A 27611-nucleotide genomic window follows, 5' to 3' on the forward strand; every position below is an offset into this window, starting at 1 on the left:
TGAGTCACAGCTGTGCAGTTTCAGGAAGGTTTCCACAGGTGAAGAATATCAGGCCTTGGTTTGTGCAGCTCCTGTGGTGTCACATTTTCTACCCAGAAACCTCTGTTCTGCCACTTTATAAAATGGCAGTGACCTTACTTAGCTGTACAGACCAGGTAGCCCAACTTAGAGGTGTGTAGCCTTCTGACAGTGTACACTTCCTGATTACCGAATTTTCCAACCTGCCCAGGTACAGATGTGCCTGGAGGCAGGGGAAATGCTGTTTCCTCCTTTGGGAGGCAGCCTGATTGCATTTCTCAGGCGGTGAAGGCATTTGAGGCTCACGCCTGAATGTGCCACTTCACTAGCCATACTGTTAGAGAGGGAGATGTGATCACCTTCCCATCCAGGCCATTGTTTCTGACTCTGGGGACAGTTCACACCTCCTGGCAGGCGGTCAGATTTTTGTTTTGGTCACAGCAGCTTCGGGCTGGCAGCCATAGCACAGGAAAGGCTGGGACAACTAGGTGGGCAACCTCCATGGTAGCTACCTGGGTGCATGCCACACCATCCTCTACCCGAGATGCATGTCAGGGGTGATGGGGCATGTTGTTTGATGACATGGCTGATTTTGGCAGTACCATCATGGAGCTGGTGACCTCAAGTTTGCTTGGGTGCCGGCCCATAATATCTCATTGACCACTTATCACTTATATTAGGTTTTAATGTCAAAAACCACTGTAGAGACATTCAAGCTTGCACTTATGTCATCACCTTTAACATAATGCACCCTACCTCCTGGGCTCAGGAGGCCTTCCTTAGGGGTGACTGGCATATGTTAAAACTAGTGCACTGACTCTGCTTTACATTGTAAAGGTCAAATTTGAGTTCCAGCAGCTTGCACTGCCCCTGAAGTCTACAATGACAGGACTGCTGTCATCAGTTTACTTGGGTCACTCGGGGTGGCACAAATAGTGCTGCAGGCCCTGGTGACCCCTTTAACACCCATGCCCTGGGTACCACTGGTGTAATATACTAGGAACTTTATAAGGGGGTTAAAGCCCTTACATATTGGAGGAGCCAGCCTGACTAGTGTCACAGACTTTGTAATTATTTGTTTGCACTGCTGAGAGAGATGATGTAAAGACATGCCAGTGAAAACCTGCATTTGCAATGCTATTGTATTTGGTTAAAGAAGCAGACATTTTTCATGAAACTGCAACTTTGTTAAAAAATATATTATTCCACCCTACCTCCTCCATTTGGACTTTCCCAAGAGTCCCGTTTTTATTTTCCTTTTTCCCAATTTTTTGAAAACTTTGGAGAGAATAAAAAATGGAATATGGTAGTTTTTTTTAACAACCACACACAACGAGCCCACGGGTCCAGAGTGAGTGACTGAGAAGAAAGTGGACTAGGAAGACCTAGCGCAACGCCAGGGATATCCCTTTTCAGTATGGTTTCCTTCACACACCCTAGGTGTCATGATCCATCATAGGGGTGCCTCCTCGCATCAAGATCTAGTCCTAACATGGGCTGCAACCCCCTCTCTATGAGGGAGGAGCTTTGGGATGTTTTTAGTATGGGCAACTGGGTTAAACTAGAAACCTATGCGAGTGTGGTGTATGAAAAAATCATGAGAAAAAGTCTAGTGCTCAAATGAAAGTGAATGTGACTTTAAAACTGCCTGCGAGGCTAGCTGACTGCGAAATTTATTTAGCTACCTAGGGACAAGATTAAAATGCAATAAGCTGGGTATGAAGCTGACCACCATTAGAGACAGCCACATATACAAGATCAACATGTTTCAGCCATCAGGCTTTCATCAGGATCAGTTAGTGAACAGCTACAGAAACTGGTGTAAAGTGCACAACAAAATAGATGCGAAGGTGCCTCAGTATACTATCCTGAACCAGAGTGATTGTGTCCAATAGGCCTCACCGATGGAACCAATCTAAGGTAAAAGTGTGACCACTTCTGTCCAGAGCTAATTTAGCCATAGGTACATGCGCCAATGGAGAGCGTTGTCTCCCAAGGCAGCTGTCTACACTGGCAGGTGTTTTTAACACACTTTCCTCATGAGCAGTCAATCAATCAATCAATCATGCCATTTATAAGGCGCACTACATACCCATGAGGGTCTCAAGGCACTGGGGGAAGGGTGCTGCTAGTGATCGAGGAGCCAGGTCTTGAGGAGTCTTCTGAAGGCTGCTAGGTCTTGGGTCTGCCGTACTTTGGTGGGGAGGGCGTTCCAGTTCTTAGCAGCGAGGTGGGAGAAGGATATGTCACTGGCGGTCGTTCTTCAGATACAGGGAAGTGTGGCGAGGGCGTGGCTGGCAGAGCGTAGGTGGCGGGTGGGGGAGTAGAAGTTGAGTTGTCTGTTGAGGTACGCTGGGCCGGTCTTGTGTAGAGCTTTGTGTGCGTGGATGAGGAGTTTGAAGGTTATCCTCTTGTTGACGGGGAGCCAGTGCAGGTCTCTCAGGTGGGGTGTGATGTGGCTGCGGCGGGGGATGTTGAGGATCAGACGTGCCGAGGGGTTCTGGAAGCGTTGCAATCGTCTTAGGAGCTTGACCGATGTTCCTGCATAGAGGACGTTTCCGTAGTCCAGCCTGCTGGTGACGAGGGCCTGGGTGACTGATCTTCTTGTCTCGTTGGGGATCCACTTGAAGATCCTGCGGAGCATTCAGAGGGTGTTGAAGCAGGATGAGGAGACAACGTTGACCTGTTTAGTCATGGAGAGGTTGGAGTTGAGGATCATCCCCAGGTTGCGTGCGTGGTCGGTGGGTGTCGGGGCTGTTCCTAGGGTTGTCTGCCACCAGGAGTCGTCCCAGGCAGAGGGGGTGGAGCCGAAGATGAGGACCTCCGTTTTGTCCGAGTTCAGCTTCAGCCATCTGTAGCAGTGGACATTCTGCTACAAAACTCCCCCTTCGCCTTGTTTGTGGGTCAGGTGTTAATTGTTTTTGTTATACCATAAATGTTGGCATTTCTAATGTGCTAGCAGTTAAGGACGTTAGAATGCCTATAAATACAAGTCTGAATATGACTTGTTAATGCCAAAGTTTGTAGAGTGATTAAGTACCTTGCACCCTACAGAGTGAGTGGGTGAAGTGTGACTAAGTGTTATTTTTATCTCTACCAACTTGATCAAGTGTGGGTTTAAGTGTGGGGAGGCTCTTTGCCCTCCCCACCTTATCCTAATAGCAACGGGATTTTCTTCAATGTTTAGTTGAAACTACTGGCTCCTCCAATGTAGTGTACACATTTGTGAATGTGGCACCAACCCATCCATGAACTTGCCTAGTCCTCAATTTCCCACGGTATTTTGTGGATAACAGAGGACCACAGTAGCTGACAATCACCCTGTTTATAATTTCAAAGCTTGTAATTTGGGAGCTTTAATTTGCCCAAATTCTTAATGGAATGCAGTACACCATGGGGGCATGTCTGCTCCTTCACTGGTATCTTCTCAATTGCAAAGACTGCACTGGAGCTTCTCTTAGTTGCTTTGTGCTATTCTTTCTTTCTTTTTGTAAATGTCCCATTGCCCTTCATTCAATGCAAAGGGGCAATATTTAACCCTGGCTCTTTGTAAAGGAGGTGGTATAATTACTTTCCTCCGCACTACGATAATAGATGGGTTGGCAGCAGATATTGATCTGGCCCTTTTACAAGGTGGTGGAATATATTTTCGATCCCACCCACTTATATTTCAACAATCTGAGAAGGTGAGTTAGGAAGACGATCCCTCATCCTTGAGCCAGATAGGATGTTGAACCAATTCCCCTTGCAGTAGGGCAATGCAAATGAGGATAACTGGACTTGAATACCACCACCCTTGGTCAAAGTTAGTGGTAAAAAAATACCATCTAAGGGCTCAAGGTCACAGTTTGTCTTTCTGGCTACCGAGCAAGGTGGGGGAAAGGGTTCCTTTTGCATTAATAGGCATTAACTCTCCTGCTTAGCTACTCATGCTTTTTTTATTTCCTCACATTGCATAACATTTCATATTTTTTGTAAATCAAATTTGATCATCTATTTTAACCAATAATCTAGAGCATTTACAGGTATGTACAGCGCTGGCACATGATCAGTTGGCATACCAATCTGGTATTATTGAAGTTTGTTTTTTTAATTTAATTTTGGTGAAGTCTATGTTACATGGTTTAGCTCCCCCTGTATAAATTATGCATGTATTGATATTAGCTGTGTAGTTTCTAACTTACAATGAAAATAAATGTGTTGCTTTGTTGTAGCTTTGGTGTAGTTGGATCAAAAGGTATGGAACATGTTTGATGGTTACATGTTTGATGATGTCATTTTTTATGTCTTCAGTGATGATTTATGTGTGAGATAATCAACTGTGCATCTATCTATCTATCTATCTATCTATCTATCTATCTATCTATCTATCTATCTATCTATCTATCTATATCTGCAAAAAAGAAGCAGAGAACTCTGGGTAGTTCTGAATGATACACTAAATTTGCTCACCCCAAATAGCTACTTCTCTATCAAAGTCTTTAAACCCTTCAGTGGGTCAGACGGCCGTGGGCCGTCTGATGCACGAGTGCTCATGTGTGTCGGACGGCCCTTGGATGTCCAATCACATGGTACAGGGAATCCCTCTGGTGTGGTACCTTACTCGCATGGGTGGACCAAGTACCCATGAAAGGCAAGGGTACAAAACATATTTAGGAGCCATCTAGGGAAACCTACCAAACCCACACATTTCTGAAAACTAAACTAAACACCCGGGGGAGTCAGTGAGGTATGGCTTGCGTCGACCCCCCCAACATTTTGTTACCCAGAGTTCAATGCAAACCTCAAATTTAGACAAAAGAAACACATTTTTTACCTATATTTGCTTCGGTTCCTACTACAGTGTTCTCCTCGGTTTCCAGAGTAAAATAATACCTCACTTGTGTTGGTGGGGCAAGGGCCTGTGACTTGGCAGAGACAAAAACATAGGGATTAAGGGGATAGCGAATTCTAAGCACTACATTAAAAAAAAAAGTGTTAAGCCAATTCTGCTTGTAACCAGCCCGGAGCCTCTCAATATAGCTGTGCAGCCGTTGCCTTATCTTAAAAGGCAGACACTGGCGATTGGCAGGAGCAGTCCATTTACTGTGAATTTACCATCAGTGAGACTCATGTACTGAGGCTGACTGTTACCGCAGATGGTTTATTTATTTTAAACAAAGTTATACAATAAGCATCACATGACCTTCAGCAGCTAAAAGAATCGTCATTTTGCATTAGGGTTGGGTATAACTGTATGTTAATCCGAGCTACCAGGGGTCTAGAAGTGTTTCTGTTACACCTGTGTTGAGACGTACCCAGGATCTACGTACTAAGGGGCCGATTAGGATTGCGATTTTTCCGCATCCTTCCGCCGGCCCGGAGGATGGGGAAAAACCGCTGCGGAGCTTTCAGATTAGGATGGCTGGGGGGTCAGGAAGACCGTCTGCAGCTTTTCCGCCGCGGTCGCCTCTGACCGCGGCGGAAAAGCTCTAGCATGGCTGGCGGTGTCTACCAGACACCACAAGACATATTAAGATGGTGGGAAAGACATGCTATTCTGCGGCGGCTTTTACCGCCATGGAATAGCATACGGACTTTCACTTTGGGGGCGCGTTGCGGGCCCCCTGGGTGAAGGGGGGAGAGGGGTGCACATGGGGGGTACCTATGGTACCCCCCTGCATTTGCCTGCAAAAAGCAGCAGGCACTGCGCGGTGCCTGCCGCTTTGTGAATGCAAATGCGATGCATGGAGTTTTAACCTTGCGACGGGTGCAGCTTGAAGCTGCACCCGCCGCAATGTTAAAGATAGAGGATGTGACCGCCACCCTGGCGGTCACATCCTAATCTGCTCGGAGGGAACGCTGCAGCCCATGTGGACGTTCCCTCCTCCTCAGGGGTCGCGGACGGACTCAAGTCCGTCCGCGATCCTAATCGGGCCCCAAGTTGGAGAGGGTCCCTACTTCCCAAATAAATACATAAATACTTGCTTTCCTTTGTCTGTAGTGTGCAAGTTCCACCCTGATAGCTGAAGCAATAGGGATGAGTTTTATAGGTTTTTCTTATATTGCTCTCCAGCACTTTCCAGGAAAATGTAAGATTTTTGTTTTGATCACCATGGTTTTTATAAATAAAACATGAGTCTTTCTTATTATGTGCCCAACAAATCTAAATCTTTATAGTGTGTGAGGCAGAATATTTATTTTGATACTGATAGTATTACAGCTGAAAACAATGTGGTTAGAGTGCTGTTTGTGAGCCTAATTTGTTATACATGCAAAGTTTTTCACATTGGTGGCGAGTACATTAGGGGGGTCTTTCAAACGCCTTTTTGACTAATACCAGTGTGTCCCTTTTACAAAATTTTGAAAAAAGAACTTCAGAATTGAAAGTATTTAGGTCCAGGTTTACTCTTAAATAGTGTGACGGTACGAGTGTTGCAAAACAGTAGTGCCTTGTGCACTAAAGCTATTTTGCAGCAAAACGTGATTTGCGCAGAACCGTGCAAAATCCACCGTAATATACGGAGCATGAGTGTTTTGAGACAGGAACAGTGCAAACATACTTTGACGCCAACACTAAAACATATCTGTTAAAGTGACACAAAGTAGGACAAGTGACTGCAAATTACATCTGATAATAGAAACCGGTTGCAATCACTACACTCTGTTTAATTAAACAAAATAACATCTAAAAGCACTCCACCCCAAAAAGGTCAGAGTGCGGGTTGTAATGTGCAGAAAAAGACTACAGCTACTGGAAATGTACAGGATTGGGAAGAGAAGATTGAAGTGAGTAGTCTACGAAATGGTGCTGACACTGTCTGGGAAATCTGAGGATAGGTTCAAAGAAAAGTAAAGGACTAAGCAATCACTTACCAGTGATGCTGCTTGTAACAATTGCACCCTACTTTGCGCCATATACACGTGCAGAAGTAGCAGGGTGTCACAGAGAACACTATTTGTATAATTGGCGTGTTTTTAAGACCATCATGATGCAAGTACAGGAAGGTTGCAAACACTACCAGCTCATGCTAAAGAACTTGATTAGTGCATTTACTGGTGTTGGGGTCCTCCGCAGCATATGTGCAGACGTAGCAGGGGTTCACAGAGTACTCTATCTGCAATACTTCCATGTGTCCTCGCCATGAAAGCACAGCAGCTCAGGCTCTCCAAACTAGGCTTCAATCAGCAAGAGATCAAGACTATCGTTATGCCACACCAAACTCCATACACAATCCGAGTGCCCTCAACAGCAAAGATGCCACATTTGACCCCGACATGGTACAGATGTATAAAAACCGAAGACGCACAATAAATGTGCAGAAAAACTGTGATGCAAAATACTGCTACACCAAGGTAGTAGCCACGTAAGTGACAAAGCGAGGCTTTGACTGTACCATAATAATAACCTTGAAAGTAGTCTATATGGACAAGAACTGCAAATAGGTTCATGATTATACCTTGAGACCAAGGTTGTGATTCCCTTGTTAATCCAAAAACCCAAAAAGAAGGCAGCTACAACACAGCATGTTAGGACATGTATCATTGAACTGTGTTTTAACCTAATATAATGCAGCTTTTGCTGCCTAGACCTGTGTGAGGATAGACATGTTTATCACACATTATTGCCTGTGGTTTTATTGTTTTGTGCTGCAAGTTATCCAGCTTAGTTGTGCGAGGTGAAATGCCACTCAATGAATATCCAGACAGCAATGTGCAATCACAGGAGGACAAACCCCCAAAACACAACACTGACAAATACTCACAGTATGGCTGTGTAGGAGACAAGAACTAATTCAGAACTTCTTTAATTGTAAGTCCTATTGGAATAGTGACATATCACCATCATTTGTCACCTTGTAGCAATGTTACGGTGCTGGCATTTATACCCATTGGTACAGGATAACAGTAAAAGGAGTCCATAAAAAAAAAGCATTCACCATATAATCGTGTGTAATCAGTCTATGTTCCTTTCCAGGAGTCAGGAGATAATTTGTACTACACACTGCAGAGCAGTGCAGCTTGTTCCTCTACTCTTGCAAGCCAATCACGCGATGATGAGGTCTGTTGTGCTACACAATGCTTGATACCCATTGTGGAATGGGTTGGTCACATCACCTCTAGATTATCCGTACCCCTGTATCTTTTAAATGTTTTGCCTTTGACTGAATGGTAATCTGGGTGTTTTGCCAGGCTGAGACCTGGACTTGCCTTTCCATGCTGGGGATCTTGGCCCCACTTGATCCAGTGACTCCCCTACATCAGCTGGGATTTCCCATATGGCATTCAGGATAAGGTATCCAACCTTGCAAAGATGTTAGTCAGAAAGTAGTGGATGATCTTCAGAGGAGCAGGGTCTTATAAGACCACCTAAATGTCCCTTAAGGTGTTGTCAGTTCCAAGGTGGCAAGTGTTTGTGTATATGAAGAGCTCTCACATAGCACTCAAGGCATAGTTTGACCTAGATCTTCGGTACGTCTGCATTATTTGTGTTTCAGCCATCCTCCTCCTCCTACACCTTTGGAGTATGTCATAGCAGTCAATGTGATTGTCAGCGTTGAGGACTTCATCCTCCTTAACTGGTGACCCCATAACCACCTGGATATCTCTTTTTGGTGCTATAGACACACAAGAAATGCCTGCATGTTTGGTTAGGAGCTCTTCGTCTCTGCTGTCACTGCTCTACTGTGTTGCGGGTGGTGTTATGTTCTGCAGCAACAGCATAAAATAGCCATCATCACTACAGGGTATTGAGGCCTGGATTTAACGGTGTTCCGCAAGTTTTACATGCGGCCAACAGAAAAAAGTAATATGTGGCACTGTGAAAACAAGTTGCCCCAGGTACATCTTGTGAAATAACACATTCATGTGTTTCAGTACATATATGATTTCTAATGAATGCTGAATTCTGTGATGCAAGCTGCCGTGACCTGTTACACAGTTTTGTTTTAAAATAAGGGTTTTTACTTGCTTCATTCATATTATTCTGAGTGAAAGATTGATATGACAAATGCATTGCATTGCTTTGTGTTGTGGCTCTCTGTGAAGCTAAGTCATGCTGCTATGTAGGAGGATTCGTTTCGCTGTGATAGATTTTACAACTGTTGGTAACTATATAGAAAGATGTGTTACTTCTTTGTACCTTTTAAAGGCAAGCAAATGCATGGTTCAAGTGCGATACTTTCCTATCACACATTATGTCACCTTTTATGTGGCTTTAGTAAATATGTTTAGGGTGGGTGCCATCTCTCCTGCACACTCCTCCTGTCTATTGGTTTATGGTGGTCATGTTCCAGTGCTGGGTATCATGTACTTCGATATGCCCTGTATGTGGAGAATATACAGTATTACATTATGAGATTACATTTTTGCATGTGACCATTGGGCTCTGAGTTATGAATTGCTTCATTGTACACAGTTTGCCTATATTTTACTTTTAATCCATGCCAATAATTTCATACCCTATCATGACTAGTCTTTGTAATTGCTAGGAAAGAATGAGTTCTTGGAGTACTTGAGCTCAGTGCATTCCTTTCAATACATGCAGATGAGAGGCCATTGTTGAAGGTTTAACTTCAAACTGTAAGTGATGCATATCAGAGTCTTGCAGTGCCCTTGTTTTGGAAAACGGCCCTCACCCCAAACGTTTTGCCCTTTTCTGACCTTGTTTTTGTTAGCCTTAAGACTGAGCACTTTTCCACTGCTGACCATTGCTTGTGCTCTGTCCCCTAAACATGGTATACTTGGTTTACACCTATTTGACATATTTAATAAACTTGTAAGCCCCTTTTAAAGTGGTATATCATATACACAAAGATGTAAATTAACTGCTACTTGTGGGCCTGCAGCACTGATTGTGCCACCATTTCAAGTAGCCGTTTATACATGTGTCAGTCCTACCACTGCAGAGCCTGTGAGTGCAGTTTTACTCCTATTCCGACTTGGCATTTTAAACCCTTTGCCAAGCCATAAACTCCCCTTTTATTACTCATGTCACCCCTAACTAGCCCATAGTGAGGGGTGCTATTTAAGTAAAAGATCGGACATGCACTCTTAAGTTTTGCATGTCATCGTAGTGGCAAACATCCACATTCGTTTTTTACTACTGTGAGGCCTACGTCTCCCATGGGTTAACATTGGGAATTCCTTAATACACTCCTAAGTTGTAATTCCTAATTAGAATGGTGCCTTTGTAATGTTTTATATCTTTGGAATGGTAATGATAAATCTTCTTTACTGGTAAAGTTAGATTTAACATTACTATTTTTGAAATGCCACTTTTAGAAAGTGAACATTCCTCTACTCTCACTGTTCTAGGATGTGTGACAGCTTCACTTTGTGTATTCCCGCTAGACAGTCACAAACACAGGGAGTTTAGGTGTGTCTGAGCACTCATCTGCTTTTTGATGCCCTTCCTGGACAGGAAGGGAGGCAGGAGCTCACACTTGCACCTGAACAGGTAGTGTCTTGTCCCCACACAAAGGGCGATTTACCCCCTACTGATAGCCTGCAGTCAGGGCTGAAAGGAGAGTGCTTCTGTGCACTTCAAATACACTTATTTGAAGTCACACACAATTCAAAGTCACAACTGGGTATACCTATTTGGTTTCTGATGCCACCAAGACAGACACTACTAGACCTGTGAAGAACTCTGCCAAGAAGAAAGACTGCTGTGCTGATGCAAGGACAACCACTCAACTAGACTCCTTGTCTGGGAGAACTGATTTTCTGCTCTGATGTGCTGCCTGTTGACAGCTGCTGGCTACCCTCTGCCTGACTGAGAAAAGGACTGGACCCATCTCACGTGAACCCAGCGTTACTCCATGGGCTTGCTGGCTTGCCTCCAGTTTTTTAGTTTCTCGGCCATTAAAAACTTCCTACAACCCTACAATAGCACCTGGACTCTGCCATGTGTTAGTCCTGCCATGCCAAGTACTGGCACCCAGTCCTCAGCCCTTGGAAGTGACTTGTTTTGTGCTGATCCAGCAGAATCCATGCATCAATGAGTTTGCACTGATTGAAACCAACACATCTCCTTTCGGCGCAGATGTTGGTCGTCGACATCACTTTGAAGGGCTACACGGCTTGATGACGATGGACTGCGCATCTTGATGATGATGCATCACCTTCATCACCAAGGGGTTTGTCTGTGAAGTTTTGCTGACTACTCGGATTGGAACTGATGCATCACATCCATCTATGGGATTGATAATGACGCTTCGCCTCCTCTGCTCCTCGGATCAGGTCTTCGACGTCAATGATTCCTCCATCTAAGGAACTTTTTCTGCGAGACCTGTCTTAGCCCTGTAGTCAGGCTGCACTCCACCATGGTCCCCCTATACGTTTCATTAACCCCAGTCTAGTGAGACCAGGCGTCCCCTGTTGGCGCTTTATGACTCTAGGCACTATATTTTAATGTATGTTTACAAATTCATAACTTCGATTCTACTTATTGGAATTTTGTTGGTTCGGTCTTGTTTTACTCATAAAGTTATTGTCTATTTGTCTAACCCTGTGTAAATCATTATTGTGGCATTTTCATTGTGTTACTGTGTGTGTATGTGTTGCAAAAATACTTTACACATTGCCTTTTTAGATTATCGGAACTGCTTTGTGCCGAGCTACCAGAAGGTGAGCACAGGGTATCTTTTATCGTGTATCTAACTTGACCTGACTAGACTGATGGTTACTGCTTAGACAGAGTTTATACCTCTTTCAACCAGAAACACCATTTCTTACACCTTGACTGTGCATCACGCTGGTTTCTTAAAAGGCTATAGGTGAGGCCGCTGGTTTGTTCTAAACAACCAACATTTATACAAATAGGCTGCTAGAAGTCTACTGATTTTGAAGGTTTCATTTGCATGTCTGCTATCAAATGGTCTTTGTGCTTCATGCTATAGTGAGATGCCTATTTTTAATTGGTGTTCATTTTAGTGAATCAACAGTCAGTGTTTTGCAGTGGCTCAGACTATGGCAGATCACCATGGAGGCACTGATAACGTGGCAGTTCATTTGTGCAAGCACTGCGGTTTCGACACTGGGGATAGCACTATCTGCGTTTGTGATTTGTTTGCTGTAGAGGGGCTGTTGTTTGCCCTAGATGGGCTGTTGCCAGCATGTGTTGACTGGCCTCATATTTCCTGGTTGTGATAATTAATTGGTTAGAAATTACCAGGATCACATACTTGATACAAGGAGACTGAACATATTCATGCATACATTGAGGTTTGAGCTGTATGAATGAACATGATCAGCCAACCTTCAACATGCACAGAACAGGTTTGTTGCATGCAGGTGGTTTTGGGTAACAGTCACTTGTTTCTTTCCTCCTGCTATGGGGGAAATGTGCTTGTCTAATAGCACCTTGGTCCTCTCTTCACTGTAAGATATTGTGCAGTGGAACCTTTCAGAAGATGTGGGTGATTATATAGTTGGAAGGCCTAAATATACTGGCGATTGTGACATTGCCACAGGATCTGCCCACCAGGCACACGAGGTTGTTGGAGCACAAGATCATTAAGCAACATTCATTAGTCCTGATGAGCTAAGTATAGTTGATGCTCTTCTACACTGAAGGCGACCGGAAACAGAATCTTCGTAATAATAGGTAATCTGTCTACTTGTAGGTAAAGAAATACTTGTTTTGTGTCAACTCCGTTGCCATTCATTAATTTAGCGTGTGTATTTGAGGGTAACTGCTATTTGCAACAAGTGTGTTCTCAGTCAAACTGCATTCATTTATACATATCGGTGTCATTTTTTATGCTCGAAAAAATGTGTTTCATATTAGCGATTCAACTTCTGACCAGATACTTGTATCAATTTCTTATTATAGTACTATGCAGGTGTTGATGCGCAAAATTATTTTAAGCTACTTCATTGTTTAACTTGAATGTGTGACAAGGTATTCACAGAAAGTTGTAGTAATATTTTTTATCTTTTCACGTTAATATTAGCTTCTTTTCTTTTTAGGTCCGTGTAAAATAATGTTCGACATTAATATCACATCAAAAGTTAAAATATAGACTAAATTCTTATGAAAAGTTATTTGTCTATCTATAAAAGATATACTTATGTTTAGACACTCTTGGAATTCCCAAAAATCCCCAGAAGTACACTCATAAAAATTGCAAACACAGTTTTGGGTATTCCTATTTCCCCTGCTTGTACAAATTTCAATTGAACTTCTGCGCTCTTCAGAGGGTCTTCGTGCCTCCATCTTTCGGTAATTTGGAGTGAACTTCAAATCACCCAAAGATGTGAGTGATTCTGAACTCATCTGAAATATTTCGTTGAGTTCTGGAGTGGCATCATGAAACAGTGAATTTATCAATCATAATCATAAGAAGATTTGCTTTCCATGACCATGCATCCACCTGCATCTCATGTTCTCATTTGTATTGCTTTTCTTTACCTTGCGTAATTCAGCTATTTCAAGCCTGACTTCTTAAGAATACCCTACAGGTGGCAACATTAGTTTTTGCAGTTATAACTACTGTCATTTCATCCTTTTATTCTTTCATGTCAAGCGTGTTTCATAGACACACAAAACATGCTGGGGATTGGCTTTGAAATCTTGTGACTATAATTCTTTGAAAGTACCTATAAAGAGAGCATAATTAAATCTAAGTAAATATGTGTTGATAGCAAAAGATGATTTTCAAATTACCCTTCTTGTTTACTTTTCGTTTAGCCGTTAAAGGAGATATATAATGGTCTTTATAGCACCTACGCTTAGTAGCCATGCTTCAGGACAATTATTTCTGCATTTATTTGTTAGAGGGTCTAAGGGCCAGATGTATCAAAGGGTTTTACCCATTCTGTGTCTATGGGAAAATGTGTTCATACATATGGCCCTAAATATTTTAGTATTTATATAAAAAATTTAAAATATGGGGATATCTTAAATTTTCTCCAAAAATATCCACTTTGGCTGCCCTGCCCTCACGGGGGTGATGCGTTGTGCCGGGTGTGGTACATGACCAATAACTATGTAATCTGATACTGAGCAAGGCTGTGTGCTGAAATGTGTCACTGAGCTGCTGCTCTTGCTACAATAAACCTTCTGCATTTCGAAATCCTAAGTGCTCGTCTGAATTTCTAACAGAAGGGATCAAGATTGCATATGTGAAACCAGTACATAATGAGGACATTCTTTTTAAATAATGTACAAGTAATTAACAAGTGACTGTAATGGAAGAAAGAACCTACCCTGGAGAGAGACTATTTCCATTATCCCTCTCTTAATCGGTTCTTGAGGTTAGATTATGTCCGGAACATTTCTTGTTCTCATTGGAACCATGATTCCTCATTGAGACATTTTGGGTTTGATCTTGATGTCAGTTCTACCCACCAGCTATCTGTAAAGTAAAACACTTGTTGATATATGCAAATACTAGGTATGTGGGTAGTTGCATTAGTTCAGTTATTGTTTGTTTTACAGATACAAGAACTAGAAACTGAAAATACTGAACTGAAATGTAAAGTACAAGATTTGGAGAGCCAATTAAGAATAAGTGACATAGCTTCCTCACCTGTAAGTACATTCATAAAAACAGCTGCATTTTTTACGTTCATTGCCTTTTTCATTCTGTATCACCAGTATCAAGATGCCTCATCTTTTCTTTAACAACAACGATTTAAAAATACATTATTTTGGTAAGTAAGCTCTGTGGACAACAAGGGTCAATTTAACATGCAATTCTAACAATGTTTAGCAATGTTTAGATACAAAGGGTGGTGTACCTTTATTATTGGTACATTAAAACATAAGATTACAAGAACCCTAAAGGCCCATTCATTTTTAATCACTCCCAACAATCTGACACCACAGAGTTCGAATTTCTCAGCTGCAATAAATAGAATTAGGTTTTCCCTAGCAATAGGGAATAACATACACATGCTGGAGCTCACTCCCCCAACATGTGCCAGTAATTACTGGCTTTGGTAAACTCAGCACATCTCAAAATTCGGTCAAACAGAGGTAAAACATTTCTGACTCACTTGTAATCAGGGCATTAGAAACAATGTGGTTCATAGGTGCTTATCTCTTCCATCACTTTGACCTACGTGCCTCAGTTCATTAAGAATCTTACAAAAAAGGGTATGGCACACCTTGTTACCTGACCATGTATCCGTTTCTTAAAAGGCACACATTTGTTCGCTTACTTTTTGTGTGTACCAGTTTTTGTCCCTAACAGGACAAGAGGGATCTGTGCAATTCACATAAATACTTTGGTTGCTGATGTAACAATTGAAGGCGAAAGGAAGTCATAGAACACAGAGTTCAAGGAATATATCACTAAATTGAACAAAGGGTTTGAGATACTTTATGTATGTTTTGACTTAAATCCATGTGTTTGAAGCATGGCAGAGGAGAAGGAGAAATACATGGTTTGTAAAAAAAAAAGATAGAAATTGTCTGTTTTTAAATCTCCCTCATGAAATATTAAGATTAGTCCTTATGGACTTTTGGACTTTGGCTTGATTTCTGTGAGTGTGATTTTCTTCAGGTATTCCTGGAGTATGGCACAGTGACAATAAAGGCATTGTGAATCAGATCCTTAGAGGCACACTTTTCTCCTGTAACTAGAACACAGTGCCCTGCTCCAGCATTTGTATCTGATTGGAGAAACTGGAATGTAAAGTGAATGTGAGAATTTTTCAGGCGGAATAGTTAAGTATAACTCTGCAAAATTAATACACAATGTGCTTAAAGGGCCACCCGATTCCATCAGTTGCTATCTCATGGCCTTCCTTCATGTTCAGAAGGCAATTCAAAAACGATTGCCTCCACAGAACACTTCCTATGCAACGAATGGCCATTGCTGTGCCTGGTACTATTCTGAGTACTATTATACTGTTTGTTGGTAGCTGATAGCTGACTGCTCACCATTGTGATTGTGTTGAGATAGTGTAACCATATTGCTAGACTGTTTTCATGTCTAATGTTGGGGACAGAAGCACAATGGTGACTAGATTTAGGGAGGCTGCCAACCTAATTTGTTTAGAAATAGGTTGGTCGATATAAAGCAATTGTGTGAATGAGGTAATAGGAAGTAGACGTTTTCATAAGTAGAGGAACATTTAAGTTTTTGGTTGATGTTGAAATGATGTGAATATCACTTCTTGGTGCTCTGTGCCTGTTTCAGTTTTATAACAAACACGGAGACTAATGTTGTGAAGTGCACAACCTGCATCTCATTTGCCTAGTGAAAATGCAGTGAAATAAGGCTAAGTCCACAGTCATCTCATATGGTTTTGTCACTTAATTCACCTTTGTTTCTCATCTTAATACTCTCATTACTACAGTCACAATCATCATCTCATTTAGAGATTTTCGAAACCAGGTCATCAGAGAATATTGCCTACAGTCCCCTGGTGAAAGACCACACACAAGATTTAGAGATCCGCAACATACAAGCGGCTATTGCTATTCATTCAGTGCTGCCATCACAAGGTATTAAACATTGCTGAGCAGTTACATTTTTGCTAAGCCCACTCAGTGTTTTTTTTGTTTTTCTGAAAACAAACTACCAAAGTGGAAGTTTTTTTGAGAAAACAAACAAACAATGGGCCTGATACCCTGTGAGTTTTCTCCTTGTGCCTCAGGGCCATTGTGTTTTTGTCCCTGCCAGGTATCTCTGTGCATCACATTATGGTCTCAAGTAGGGAAAGTAAGTGGCATTTCACCCACTGTAAATAGAGTGGGTGACCATGACTCTGACTTGCCAGACCAGTGGCCAACTAGCTTTCATGTCAATGGCCTAACCAGGTGGAGCAAACAAAGGCACTGCTTATGTGATCCAGCCCTTCCCCCAACTTTAATAGAGTGGTGAAACAATGCTGCAGGGCAGTATCATCACTGATTACAGCAGTGATTTCACTCCACCAAACTGTAAGCAACCTCTTCAGCCTTTCATCTTTACTGCAGTAGATCCTACCCACCTCATTATCCTAAAGCGTTCTCAAAGATGGGTCTTATTTCAGATCTTCCAATCTTTTCTGATCGTTTCACATAAGCTAGATGGAAAGGGTGGATTAAAAATTGCCAAGCTTTTACTTCTAATCAGTATAGTTTTGCTGTCCTCAAATCGTGATCATTTGAACTCAATGCTGTAGGGAGTATAGCCACTACCGCTTATACACTATTCCTGGGTAACACAATATGCCTTTTGACAACATGGAAATAACATTTGTCATGTTATGTTTACGTTTTCCCTGGTTATTTGCACAAACATAAGCTAATGTAGTGCTTAACTTTCTATTTTAAATATTCTGTAGCTGTATATACACTCCTGACAATCTATCATGCTGGGAGTTTCTTTTTACTGAGATAATATCAATTAATTCCTACACCACAATCCTTTGAAAATATTTTAGCTAAACCTTGCTAGCCACTCCGGTCATTCATAAATGTATCTTGTTCATGCCACAAAGCACATACTTTGCAGAAAGAAATGAGTTCAAGTATATAGTTAGATTATGTATTTACCCTGTTACCTTACTCCCAAGACACTTTTGTAAACCTCAATGAAGTGTTGTACATTTTTGTCAATGTAACATTCATAATCAATTGCCTCTCTTTTATTTCTTTCCTTTCTTTTTTTGACATACAAAGTAAACTCAATTGACAAACATGGCAAAAGCGTAGATTGTTAATTTTTCCAAAATCCTTTGTGTGGAAATATGGTAACTAATTGGCTGTAATTGTGATATCTGTCTTGATAGAAGTGATGCTATTTATCGCTGATTTAACATCAAATAATCCTCGCACCCACGGCACAGATTTGGAGCCTGAGTGGCATTTTCTGTAGAAAGCAAGTACAATGCAACTCCTTTAGTTAGTCTAAAAATAGGTTCAGTGTGCTGATGTTCTGGAAAGTGTCAAATATCTTTCCACATGGGCCTTGACATCTGTACTTTGAAGGCAATTGGATGAAGGATTGGGAAAGAAAGACTGTTCTGCTTTTAGAAAGGTATGGGGTCAGGAAGTAACAGCGGAACAGCATGTCTTTGGTTGTGGGTTTAAGATTAATGATCCAATTTTACATGCCAAAGGCTTGCATTAAACATAATAGATGGAATGTTTACATTTTGAAAAGCGATTTTAGTTTTAATTGAATAATGTAGAATGAAATTCTAGACAGAAATCTGCATGTTTAACTGCGTTTATATAATGGCATTGTGATTTACCCCAGTGAACTGTGATTCAAATGCAGATAACCCCTCTTTAAATTGAACAAATATCCTTGCTCTTACGGTCAGAAGTTCTTTGTTCTTTTTTTCTTATAGGTTTATATACTTATTGAGGGGTGCTAGCTCTACTGAAGCTTTTATCCCACTTGAGATATGTGAAACGGAATATCTTCTAGCATTGTTATGTGCAGATTGAAACGACTTCTATTGTTAACTGTTTTAGAAAGACTACTTAAGTGCTGTATTGGTGCTTTTTGCCTGTACATTTTCTGAAAATGTGAATGTATTGAGCTTGTCGGATGTAAGTAAATATTCCGTAACTTATTTGACTTGAAATCTCCCATGTTACCTCAAACTCGGGCACTTTCAGCCTTGGAGACGGCAAGCACAGACATAGACAGAAAGAAACCATGCAGTGTCAAAACACAGACAATGCACCATGGAGTGCCATACCAGCTACAAGATCCTTCAAGATAAACCCATTCACCCGTGACCACCCCCTCTCTGTCCATTTGTGTAGGAGTTGGAACCAAGTGATGTCGGAAAAGTGGAAGAGTTAACTCAGGATCACAGAGTTAACAAAGCATTTTTTTAACTAAACGACCTATCCTCATTCAATTTGGAAAGGTTTAAGTGGTATTTTAGTCTCACTGCCCTCTGGAGCATTGAATAGGATGGGGATGCACAGAGAAGTGGGAGCATAAATACTCAACCTGCTTCCCTTTCTACAAACCATCTTGGTATCAAGAAGATATAGGCATGAAAGAAATGGAGCCTGAGGTCTGGGCTCTTTAAGCAAAAATAATGGATGTTATGCCAGTCTCATAGCCGAGGCCTGTGGATAATTGGAGGAGAAACACAAAAATGGCTCTGTTATGTTGTGGCCCATAGGCCCACATGCTAGAGGAATAACAAGACGGACAATAGAGGTGGTCATGCATTACTGACTTTGAGCTTGTGCACCTGGGCTCTTTTACTGACAGAGCAGTGATTCCTGATATGAATAGGTGTGAGTGAGTAATGCAACCCCTTGCGAGGGACTGCCTAGTGAAGTGTCTAGCAGGACACTAAATTCCTCCCAATATCCAAAAAGAAAGGACAACAAGTTCTACCTGTGTGACCAAAACAACATAAATTAGACGTCACTGAGTCTATAGGTTATGTTATGAGGATTTCTACAGTGCACAGCTACTTCCAATGGTATCTGGCACTAAAAAAAGAGGCAGCACCTACATATTATATTTATACAGATTGTGTGAAAAGACAAGTTTTCAGTTTCTTTTTTCTTGTGTTGAAATTTGTTTATTACATTTTGTAAAAAGAAAGAAATACACCAAAAGAACAGTAATAAATATCACAAGATTATGGAGAAACGTGAGAAGAGTACTGTAAGGATGAATAATTAATAACAATAAATGAATGATATTTGGTAGTAAAGAAATACATATAGATATAGGAGAAATACATACATTATTATATGTTAAATGTAGGTAACATTGTAAAATCATACATGATGTATTCATTATCAAACAAATATAACAATAATCGAAGAATAATATATTATATCATCGGAATAACTGATTTAATTATAAGAAGGTTACACATGCATTAATAAATTAATTAGATATAATGGAACAATCAAGAGTAGTGTAAATGAGAATAAAGTAAGAATAACAGTAAGTATAATAGGATAATGTGAAAGTATGACTGATGTCAATGATGTGAAAATGAGGAGGATGGAGCCAGGATACTTGGAAACAAGGTAGAATAGAAAAGCAGAGGAGAAGGTATTGAGATACAGAGTTGTTTCCCTTAATTTACTGGTTTCCAGTTTCTTTTTAAAGATGGGAAGTTCCCTTGGTAAGCGCAGCACCCTAGGGAGCTTGTTCCAGTTAACCAAGCAGCAGAGTTCTGAACCACCTGAAGTCCATACAGAAGGAACTCTGGGAGGCCGAGATAAAGGGCATTAACGTAGTCCAATCTCAAGGATATTAAAGCTTGTATTACCGTTTTTGTAGCAGTCTTTGACAGAATGGCCACATTTTTTTTCAGCTTTCAAAGTGTTCCAAAGCAAGAGCCTGTCAGAGCCTGAATCTGTGGATGAAAGGAGAGGGCCTTCTCAAATGTAATGCTTAGGTTCCTTACAGAGTTCTATTAGGGGCCTGGAAGCCCGACCTCCCTCGGCCGCAAGCTCTCCACAGGTTAGCAGAAGATGCACCGAAGATCATGATCTCGGTCTTAACAGGGTTGCATTTTAGTTGGTTCTTAGCCAACCACTGAAATACCTTGAAGAGGCAGTTTGTAATAGCTTCCCTATCTAGCTCCTCTCCTTTGACCCAGGAGAATAGAACCTGGGTGTCATCTGCATAAGAGATTATTTTTAAACCCAGCTTCTATGCTAGTGCTGCCAATGGTAAGATATACAATGAATATGGTAGGGCTCACCGTTTAGCTCTGAGGAACACCAACTGTCAGTGTGCGCCCTTTGGACGATTGCTTGGCTTCTATTGTCCAGAAAAAAGGAAAGCCAATTCAGGGCAGTGTTCCTAATCCCAATTGCCTGCAGACGATCCAGCAGCCTTTGATGAGTAATGGTATCAAAGGCCGCAGTTCGATCCAGCATGATCAGGATGACCTTGCCTCCCCTGTCCAGAGTGCCTCTCACTTATTCCACCATTTCCAAGAGTGTGATTTCCATGCTGAAGTGTGGTCTGAAGCCTGATTGACTAGGATGTAGCAGCTTATTGTCCTCCAGGAATTGTGACAGTTGTCCAGTAATCGATTTTTGCAATATTTTGGAAAAGGCAGTAGGAGGAAAATAGGTCTATAGCTTGTCCGTTTTTGCAGATCCGCTGTGGATTTTTTAAGCAGAGGTAGCATTTTTGCCCTTTCCCAATGTGCTGGAACCTTGCAAGATGATAGTGAGTTTTTAAAAAATCTATTTACAGTAGGATTTATGATCTGAGCTACTTAGTCATCACAGCAGTAGAGCAACCACAGGTGGTAGAATGGTCATGGTAAGATGTGCTTCCACTCGCTATCAGGATGCAAGCAGGGTGAGCAGGTAGTCACTGATTGACTGTTGGCGTGTAACTGGCACTTCTTGGTATTAGCAGTAATACGCTCCACAGTTGGTGTTGATGATGCAAGTAGCAGGTAATGGCATGATGGTATTGCCAGTTGGATGAACCTGCACGATAGGTGGGGACGACTTGCCTTGATAGATGCAGGCATTCTTTCTAGGGCCGCCAACAACTTGGAGTGATGGCGGCTGGGCATTCATGCCTGTTCCTTGTTGAATTATTTGCATCTTTCGACCTGGATGCTCTGGGTTTCTAAGCAGTAACCCTGGTCATAGTTTTGCACAGTGCCGGATGCTTGTCCGCACTGTGCAATCATTGCAAACGGCATCTTGCACAGTCATTTTCTGCCACTCGAGTAGATTTGTACTTGAGCAGCAGCTTTCTCAACGTGGACTGGTAGTTTCTCGTCACGAGCATAAGCGAATACTCGCAATGAGAAACCTGGCCTCCCCGCGTTGAGACTCTCGCCGGGAGGTTTATTTTCCAAATGCCCGGGATTGGCTACATGATGTTGCTGATCGCAAATGAGGAAAAAGTCAGGCCGGGAAGTAAATGTTGCTTGCTCGCGGTTGACAACTTGATGTTGAGGACCGCGAGCAAGCAAAAAATGCCCGCTACGCTACGCGTTTTTGCACAGTGCTACGTGCAATTTGCATAGCACGTAGTAGCGCAAACTGTGCACGCTCCGCTAGCATAGTACTACGCCCAGGATTAGTGCGCTTTAGCACATGTACAGCACGTGGCTGCCTGATCCTGACATGATGAGTGTCAGGCTTAGATTTACTCAGCCTGACAGACATGCAATATGCTTTGTAAAAGGGTGTTGAGGCAGAGCCCTGACACTCGGAATGATGAACTGCCTCTACTGAAGAGTTTAATAATGCATTTAAGCTTCAAACGGTGACTCCCTCTGTGCCTTCACCCATATTCCCTTTATTTCTCTTTAAAGTATAAACTGCCAATTGACATTCTGCCCAACTCCCACTTGGCCATATTTGTTGCCAAGCAGCTTGACTTCAGAAAGTATGCAATACCATTGTGATGGCAACAATGAGAACGTTTTTTTCTGGTAAATCAAATCAACTTTCCCGTATGTTTTGCAAGCTGTCAGACTTTAGCTAATACTTTAGCATGAGGAGACATCCAAAGTCAACCTCATAAAAGTTTTCTAAGAACTTTCATCTTAAACTTATTTTGTTAGTTAATGCTTACTTGTAATGAGTTCTCTGTTCTCGAAGGTTTGAGCACTCCTTCCACTGCCAGATTCTCTAGCTACATACGTTCAGAGCAGCCTTGGATTTCAACACCTAGGAGGGGCTAGCTTCACAGTGGGTTACTGCCCTTCTGTGCTATGCTCAAGAATGTGAAGCAGTTAGGAATTAAAAGTCATTCTTGCTGACCTGTTCAATTGCTTCATTTAAATTGACATTGGGAGACAGTGTGTTCTGTAAAGCGTTTTACTATGCGTTTACATAGCCCCTGAAGGACAATAAAGGTGCCTCAATTTGGTCCTTTCTGAAAGCCATTTTCAAAACCAAAACAAATTTGATACTGACACGATTTTCCTCTAACTCTTTGCCTTCTGACCTCCTGTTTTTCTGATATTTTTTTGCTGACCTAAGGACTCTGCGCACTTTACCACTGCTAACCAGTTTGAAAGTGCTTGTGCTCCTTCCCTAAAACATGGTACCCTTTGCACATACCCAATTGGCATCTTTGATTTACGTGTAATTCCCTAAAAACTAGCACTACCTGGGTCCATGGCCTATGAATCAATCAATCAATCAATCAGCCAGGGAACTGTAAGCATGCTACTCACCTGTGAGGGTCTCAAGGCGCTGAAGGGGCGGGGGGGGATTTGAGCAGGTCCATTCCGCCGAAGAGCCAGATCTCGGGAGTCTTCCTGAAGGTGTTCAGGGAGGGGGCACATCTGAGGTCTGCCAGTAGCTCGTTCGAGATCTTGGCTGCAATCTGAGAGAACGATCTTCCGCCTGCTCTGGCACTGTGGATGCGTGGAGTTTCAGCTAGGGCAAGGTTGGCAGATCGGAGGTTTCTTTTTGGGTACGTGGAAGTTTCTTCTGTGGTTGAGATATTTGGGTACGTTGTTGTGTAGACATTTGTAGGAGTGAGTGAGAATCTTGAAGGTGACTCTCTTTTCCACTGGAAGCCAGTGGAGTCCCCGCAGGTGCTGGCTGATGTTTTTGTGCCGGGGGATACCGAGGACAAGTCGGGCTGTATTGTCTGGAGTTTGCGGAGTAGGGACTTGCTGATGCCAGCGTAGAGAGCGTTTCCATAGTCCAGTCTAGTGGTGATGAGTGCGTGGGTGACTGTCTTCCTTGATTCCGGGGGGATCAATTTAAAGGTCTTTAGAAGGATGCAAAGGGTGTTGAAGCAGCTGGAGGTGATGGCATTGACCTGTCGGTTCATGACAAGTGATAAATCGAGTATGATGCTGAGGATTTTTGGCGTAGTCTGAAGGGGTAGGCAGGCTTCTGAGGGCAATGGGCCACCAGGTGTTTGAAGGGGTAGTTCCGAGGACAAGGACTTCTGTTCTCTCAGCGTTGAGTTTTCGGCAGCTGTTGGTCATCGAGACTGCGACGTCTTGCATTCCTCTCTGGATGTTGAGTTTAGCAGTGGTGGGGTCTCTGGTGAGGGAGAGGATGAGCTAGGTGTCGTCGGTGTAGGAAACAATGTTGAGGTTGTGTCGTCAGACGATGGCTGCAAGGGGGGCCATGTAGATGTTGAAGAGGGTCGGGCTCAGTGATGACCCCTGTGGGACCGCCAGGTGATTTCCTTGGGGGCGGAGAGGAAGGGTGGTAGTCTGATCCTTTGGCTTCTTCCGGTGAGGAACGATCGGATCCAGTCCAGGGCAGTTCCTTGTATGCCGGCGTTGTGTAGTCTGTCGATTAGTGTGCGGTGAGAAACAGTGTCAAAGGCTGCAGACAGGTCGAGGAGGATGAGGGCTGCGGAGTGGCTTTGGTCCAGGAGTGTGTGGATGTCACCTGTGGCAGCGATAGGGTGGTCTCGGTGCTGTGATTGCTTCAGAATCCAGATGGGACGGGTCGTGGCTGACGCGCTCTCCGATAAATTGTGTCAGTTTCCTGTTGACTGCTTTCTCTGCCGCTTTGGCCGTGAAGGGGAGGAGCGAGATGGGAAAGTAGTTTTTGAGGTCAGTGGGGTCAGCCGTGTTTTTTTTTAGCAGGGCCTGACTTCTGCGTACTTCCCGTCATCCGGGAAAGTGCCTGTTGTGAAGGTGGTGTTGATGGTCCGTTGCAGTTCTGGTGCTATGGTGTCGGAGGCCCTGTGGTAGGGGTGTGGCAGGGGTCTGTGGAGGCCCCCGAGTGGATGCCTTTCATGATTGTGGCGGTGTCCTCGGTCGTGATTGGTTCCCAGTTGGGGATGGTGGGCTGGCTGGCGTCTCTGAGGGGTAAGGGGGGTTTTGGCCTCTTGTGTTTGGTCGGCAAAGTTGACGTAGAGTGTTCTGATCTTGAGGTTGAAGTAGGTCCCAAGCTTGTTGCAGAGGTCTTGGGATTGGGTAATATCTGTGGCTTTGCTGCATGGGCTGGTGAATTCCTGTATGACACTGAAGAATTCCCTGGAGTTGGTGGTGTTGGCGAGGATTTTGTTGTGTATGAAGTTCCTTTAGGTTGTTCTGATTGGTTGTGATAGTCTTTCATGGCGTCCTTGTAAGAGGAGTAGTTGTCGGGTGTCCTAATGTTCCGCCAGTTCTTCTCCAGGCATCTGCAGGTACACCTGGCTTCTTGGAGATCGGTGGTGAACCAGTCGGCTTTCATGGGGGCTGTTCGCCGGAGTTGAATAGTGGGGAAAGCTCGTCTTTGCAATTGGAGATCCAAGTGTAAAGTCCTCTGGCTGCGGTGTTTGCATCGGATGACCAGATGGGGTTGTCTCGGGTGAGGGTGGAGGGTGAGGGTGGAGTTCAGTTGCTCATCAGTAACCCTACTCCAGTTCCTTCGTGGTGGGCGAGGGGGTGGTTTTGGTGCATTTGGTTTGACGATGGTGAAATGGACACAGTGGTGGTCGGTCCATGGCGGTTGCGTTGTGTGGCTGAAGTAAATGCAGTTGCCTGTAGCGAAGATGGGGTCGAGGGTGTGTCTCGCTCTGTGTGTCAGTGAGGTGACGAGTTGTTGCGGTTCAATGTTGGCAAGGTAGTCAAGAAGGATGGTGGAGTTGGGGTCGCTGGAATTGTCGATGTGGAAGTTAAGGTCTCCAATGAGTATGTAGTTCATTGATACAATGGCGTGGGGTGCGATGAAATCGATGATGGTGGTGGTGAATGGTATCCCGGGGGCAGGGGGATATATAGATCGGGGTTCCTCGAAGTGTGGTGTTGGGGGTGGTCTGGATCTGGAAGTGTAGGTGTTTGGCGGAGGGGAAGGTTTAGCTGGAGGTGGTGAGGCAGAGGGTGCTCTTGATGGGCGACGTTGAGGCCCCAGCCCAGGTTGTTGGGGCAGTCTTTCCTTTGGATCTTGTATCCGTCCTGGATGGCAGTGTTAATGTCAGGAGCGGAGGAGGCGTTGGTCCAGGTCTCCGTGAAGAAGGCAATGTCGGGTGAGAGAGAGTCAAGTAGGTTCCAGCTTTCTATGTTGTGTTTGTGTACGGAGAGCACGTTGAGGAGGATGCATGTTAGGGTGGCGTTGGCACAGGTGTCGGCAGCGGTGTCGGCGGTGCCGGAGGTCAGGGTGGTGGTGGTGAAGATCTGACTGCATTGGAGGCAGGAGAACTGGCCGTGGGTCGAGTTCGGCAAAGCCTGCTGGCAGTATCTGGGTCTTCTAGGGTCGAGTGCGAGGAGGGGGGCGGAGTTGTAGCAGTGGAAGGTCATGGATCCAGGGTTCCTGGCGCTGGCCTCGGCCTGGCGCAGGCGGGCTTGCCTTAGGCGCTCCTTTGGCGTGACCGCACAGCGGATGCCATTATGTAGGGGAGAGGGCGGGACTAGAGGTAGGGAACGGGGGCTGTGTCAGGGTAGGGGCCGCAGAAGTGTCACAAAACCAGCGGGGTGCCGACTGAATACATTAAATTGCGAAAACACGGAGAAATTATGAAAATGAGTAATGAGTAAGATGAGTAAAAGTAAAAGAATCAGGAGGAATGAGGCAGCTAGCGGAAGCAGGAGTAAGGCAGAGGGCGAGGGGGACACCAGGCAGGCTAGGATGCAAGCACCTCTGAGGCGGGCTGCCGGTGTGAACCCTTCTCAGGGGAGGACTCTGCACTGCGTTGACACAGCTGTGGTGTGGAGCTGCTGGGGAGAGTGCTGGCCTGGACCAGAGGTCGAAGTTTCACACCTACCAGTGGGCCTGCGGCACTGATTGTGCCAGACACTTAAGTGGCACAAACATGTTTCAGGCCTGCCATTGCAAAGCCTGTGTGTGAAGTTCTATCCTGTCATTTCGACCTGGCAAAGTAAACCTTTTGCCAGGTCCAAGCCTTCCTTTTTAATACATGTAAGTCATCCCTAAGGTAAGCCCTAGACAGCCTAAAGGGCAGGGTGCACTGTATTGAAAAAGTTGAACATGTACTTGTAAACTCCTAAATAATTTTTTCACTGCTGTAGGGCCTACCTCTCCCAAAGGATAACATTGGAATTACCTTATTACATTTTATAAGTGTAATTTGCAAATGGGAACAGGTAACCCCTTCATATTTGGTATCCTTGGAATTACAATTTAAAACCCTAACTTATGGTGGAGTCTGATTTTAAATTACAATTCTGAAATTGGCACTTTTAGAAAGTTGGAATTTTCTTGCCTTAGCCATTTGGTGCCTACAGCCCGTCTCTGGGTTACATGACTGTATATGGGTTACAGTTGAGATTGTGCATTTATCCTAGACAGCCATACAAAATGGCAAGCTTAGGTGTGAACGGATGGGCCATCATTTACAGAATGTAAAGGTGTAGCTGGTCCAAGTCCCATTTGCACTTAAATGGGCTGTGTCCTGTCTAACACAAAGGGCTGCATGCCCCCTGTAATAGTCTATTGCCAGGGCCAGGGAGGCAGGGCACCCATGCTCTTCAAAGGCATGCCTGCATCTCTTTAACCCAGAACGACTACAAGGGCTAGTTGACTGGCCTGCTGATCAGTGCTGAGGGGCACAACAGGCTTCCAATAACCTTACAACTGGACTCTGCCATCTGTGAATCTACCGGTGCATGTGGTGCCACCCTAGTCCTGGACATTTGGAATTGGGCTTAATGTGCTCTGCCAGCCTTTGTTGATCCAGCAGAACCAGTGCATCTTTTGCTGCACGGCATCAACCTGAGCAGAACTGATGAACCCATTTTAAAGACCCTGAATCGCCATCGCAGTTCAATCA

The 27611-nt window shown here is 43.6% G+C and overlaps 1 protein-coding gene across 5 annotated transcripts in view; it reads left to right on the forward strand.

Moving 5' to 3' along the window:
- The window catches only part of GULP1 (GULP PTB domain containing engulfment adaptor 1), a 1926496-nt gene that overhangs the window by 1644823 nt on the left and 254062 nt on the right, over window positions 1-27611 (forward strand). For 4 of the 5 annotated variants that reach the window (XM_078683687.1, XM_078683689.1, XM_078683691.1 and 1 more), the window contains one exon: window positions 14444-14536. The exons of the other annotated variant lie outside the window; for it this stretch is intronic. In XM_078683687.1, coding sequence (XP_078539813.1) covers window positions 14444-14536 — 93 coding nt within the window. The remainder of the gene's footprint in view (window positions 1-14443; window positions 14537-27611) is intronic. 5 annotated transcript variants of the gene reach the window in all.

Source organism: Lissotriton helveticus, chromosome 3_1 (genome assembly GCF_964261635.1).
Source record: "Lissotriton helveticus chromosome 3_1, aLisHel1.1, whole genome shotgun sequence".
NCBI lineage: Eukaryota > Metazoa > Chordata > Amphibia > Caudata > Salamandridae > Lissotriton > Lissotriton helveticus.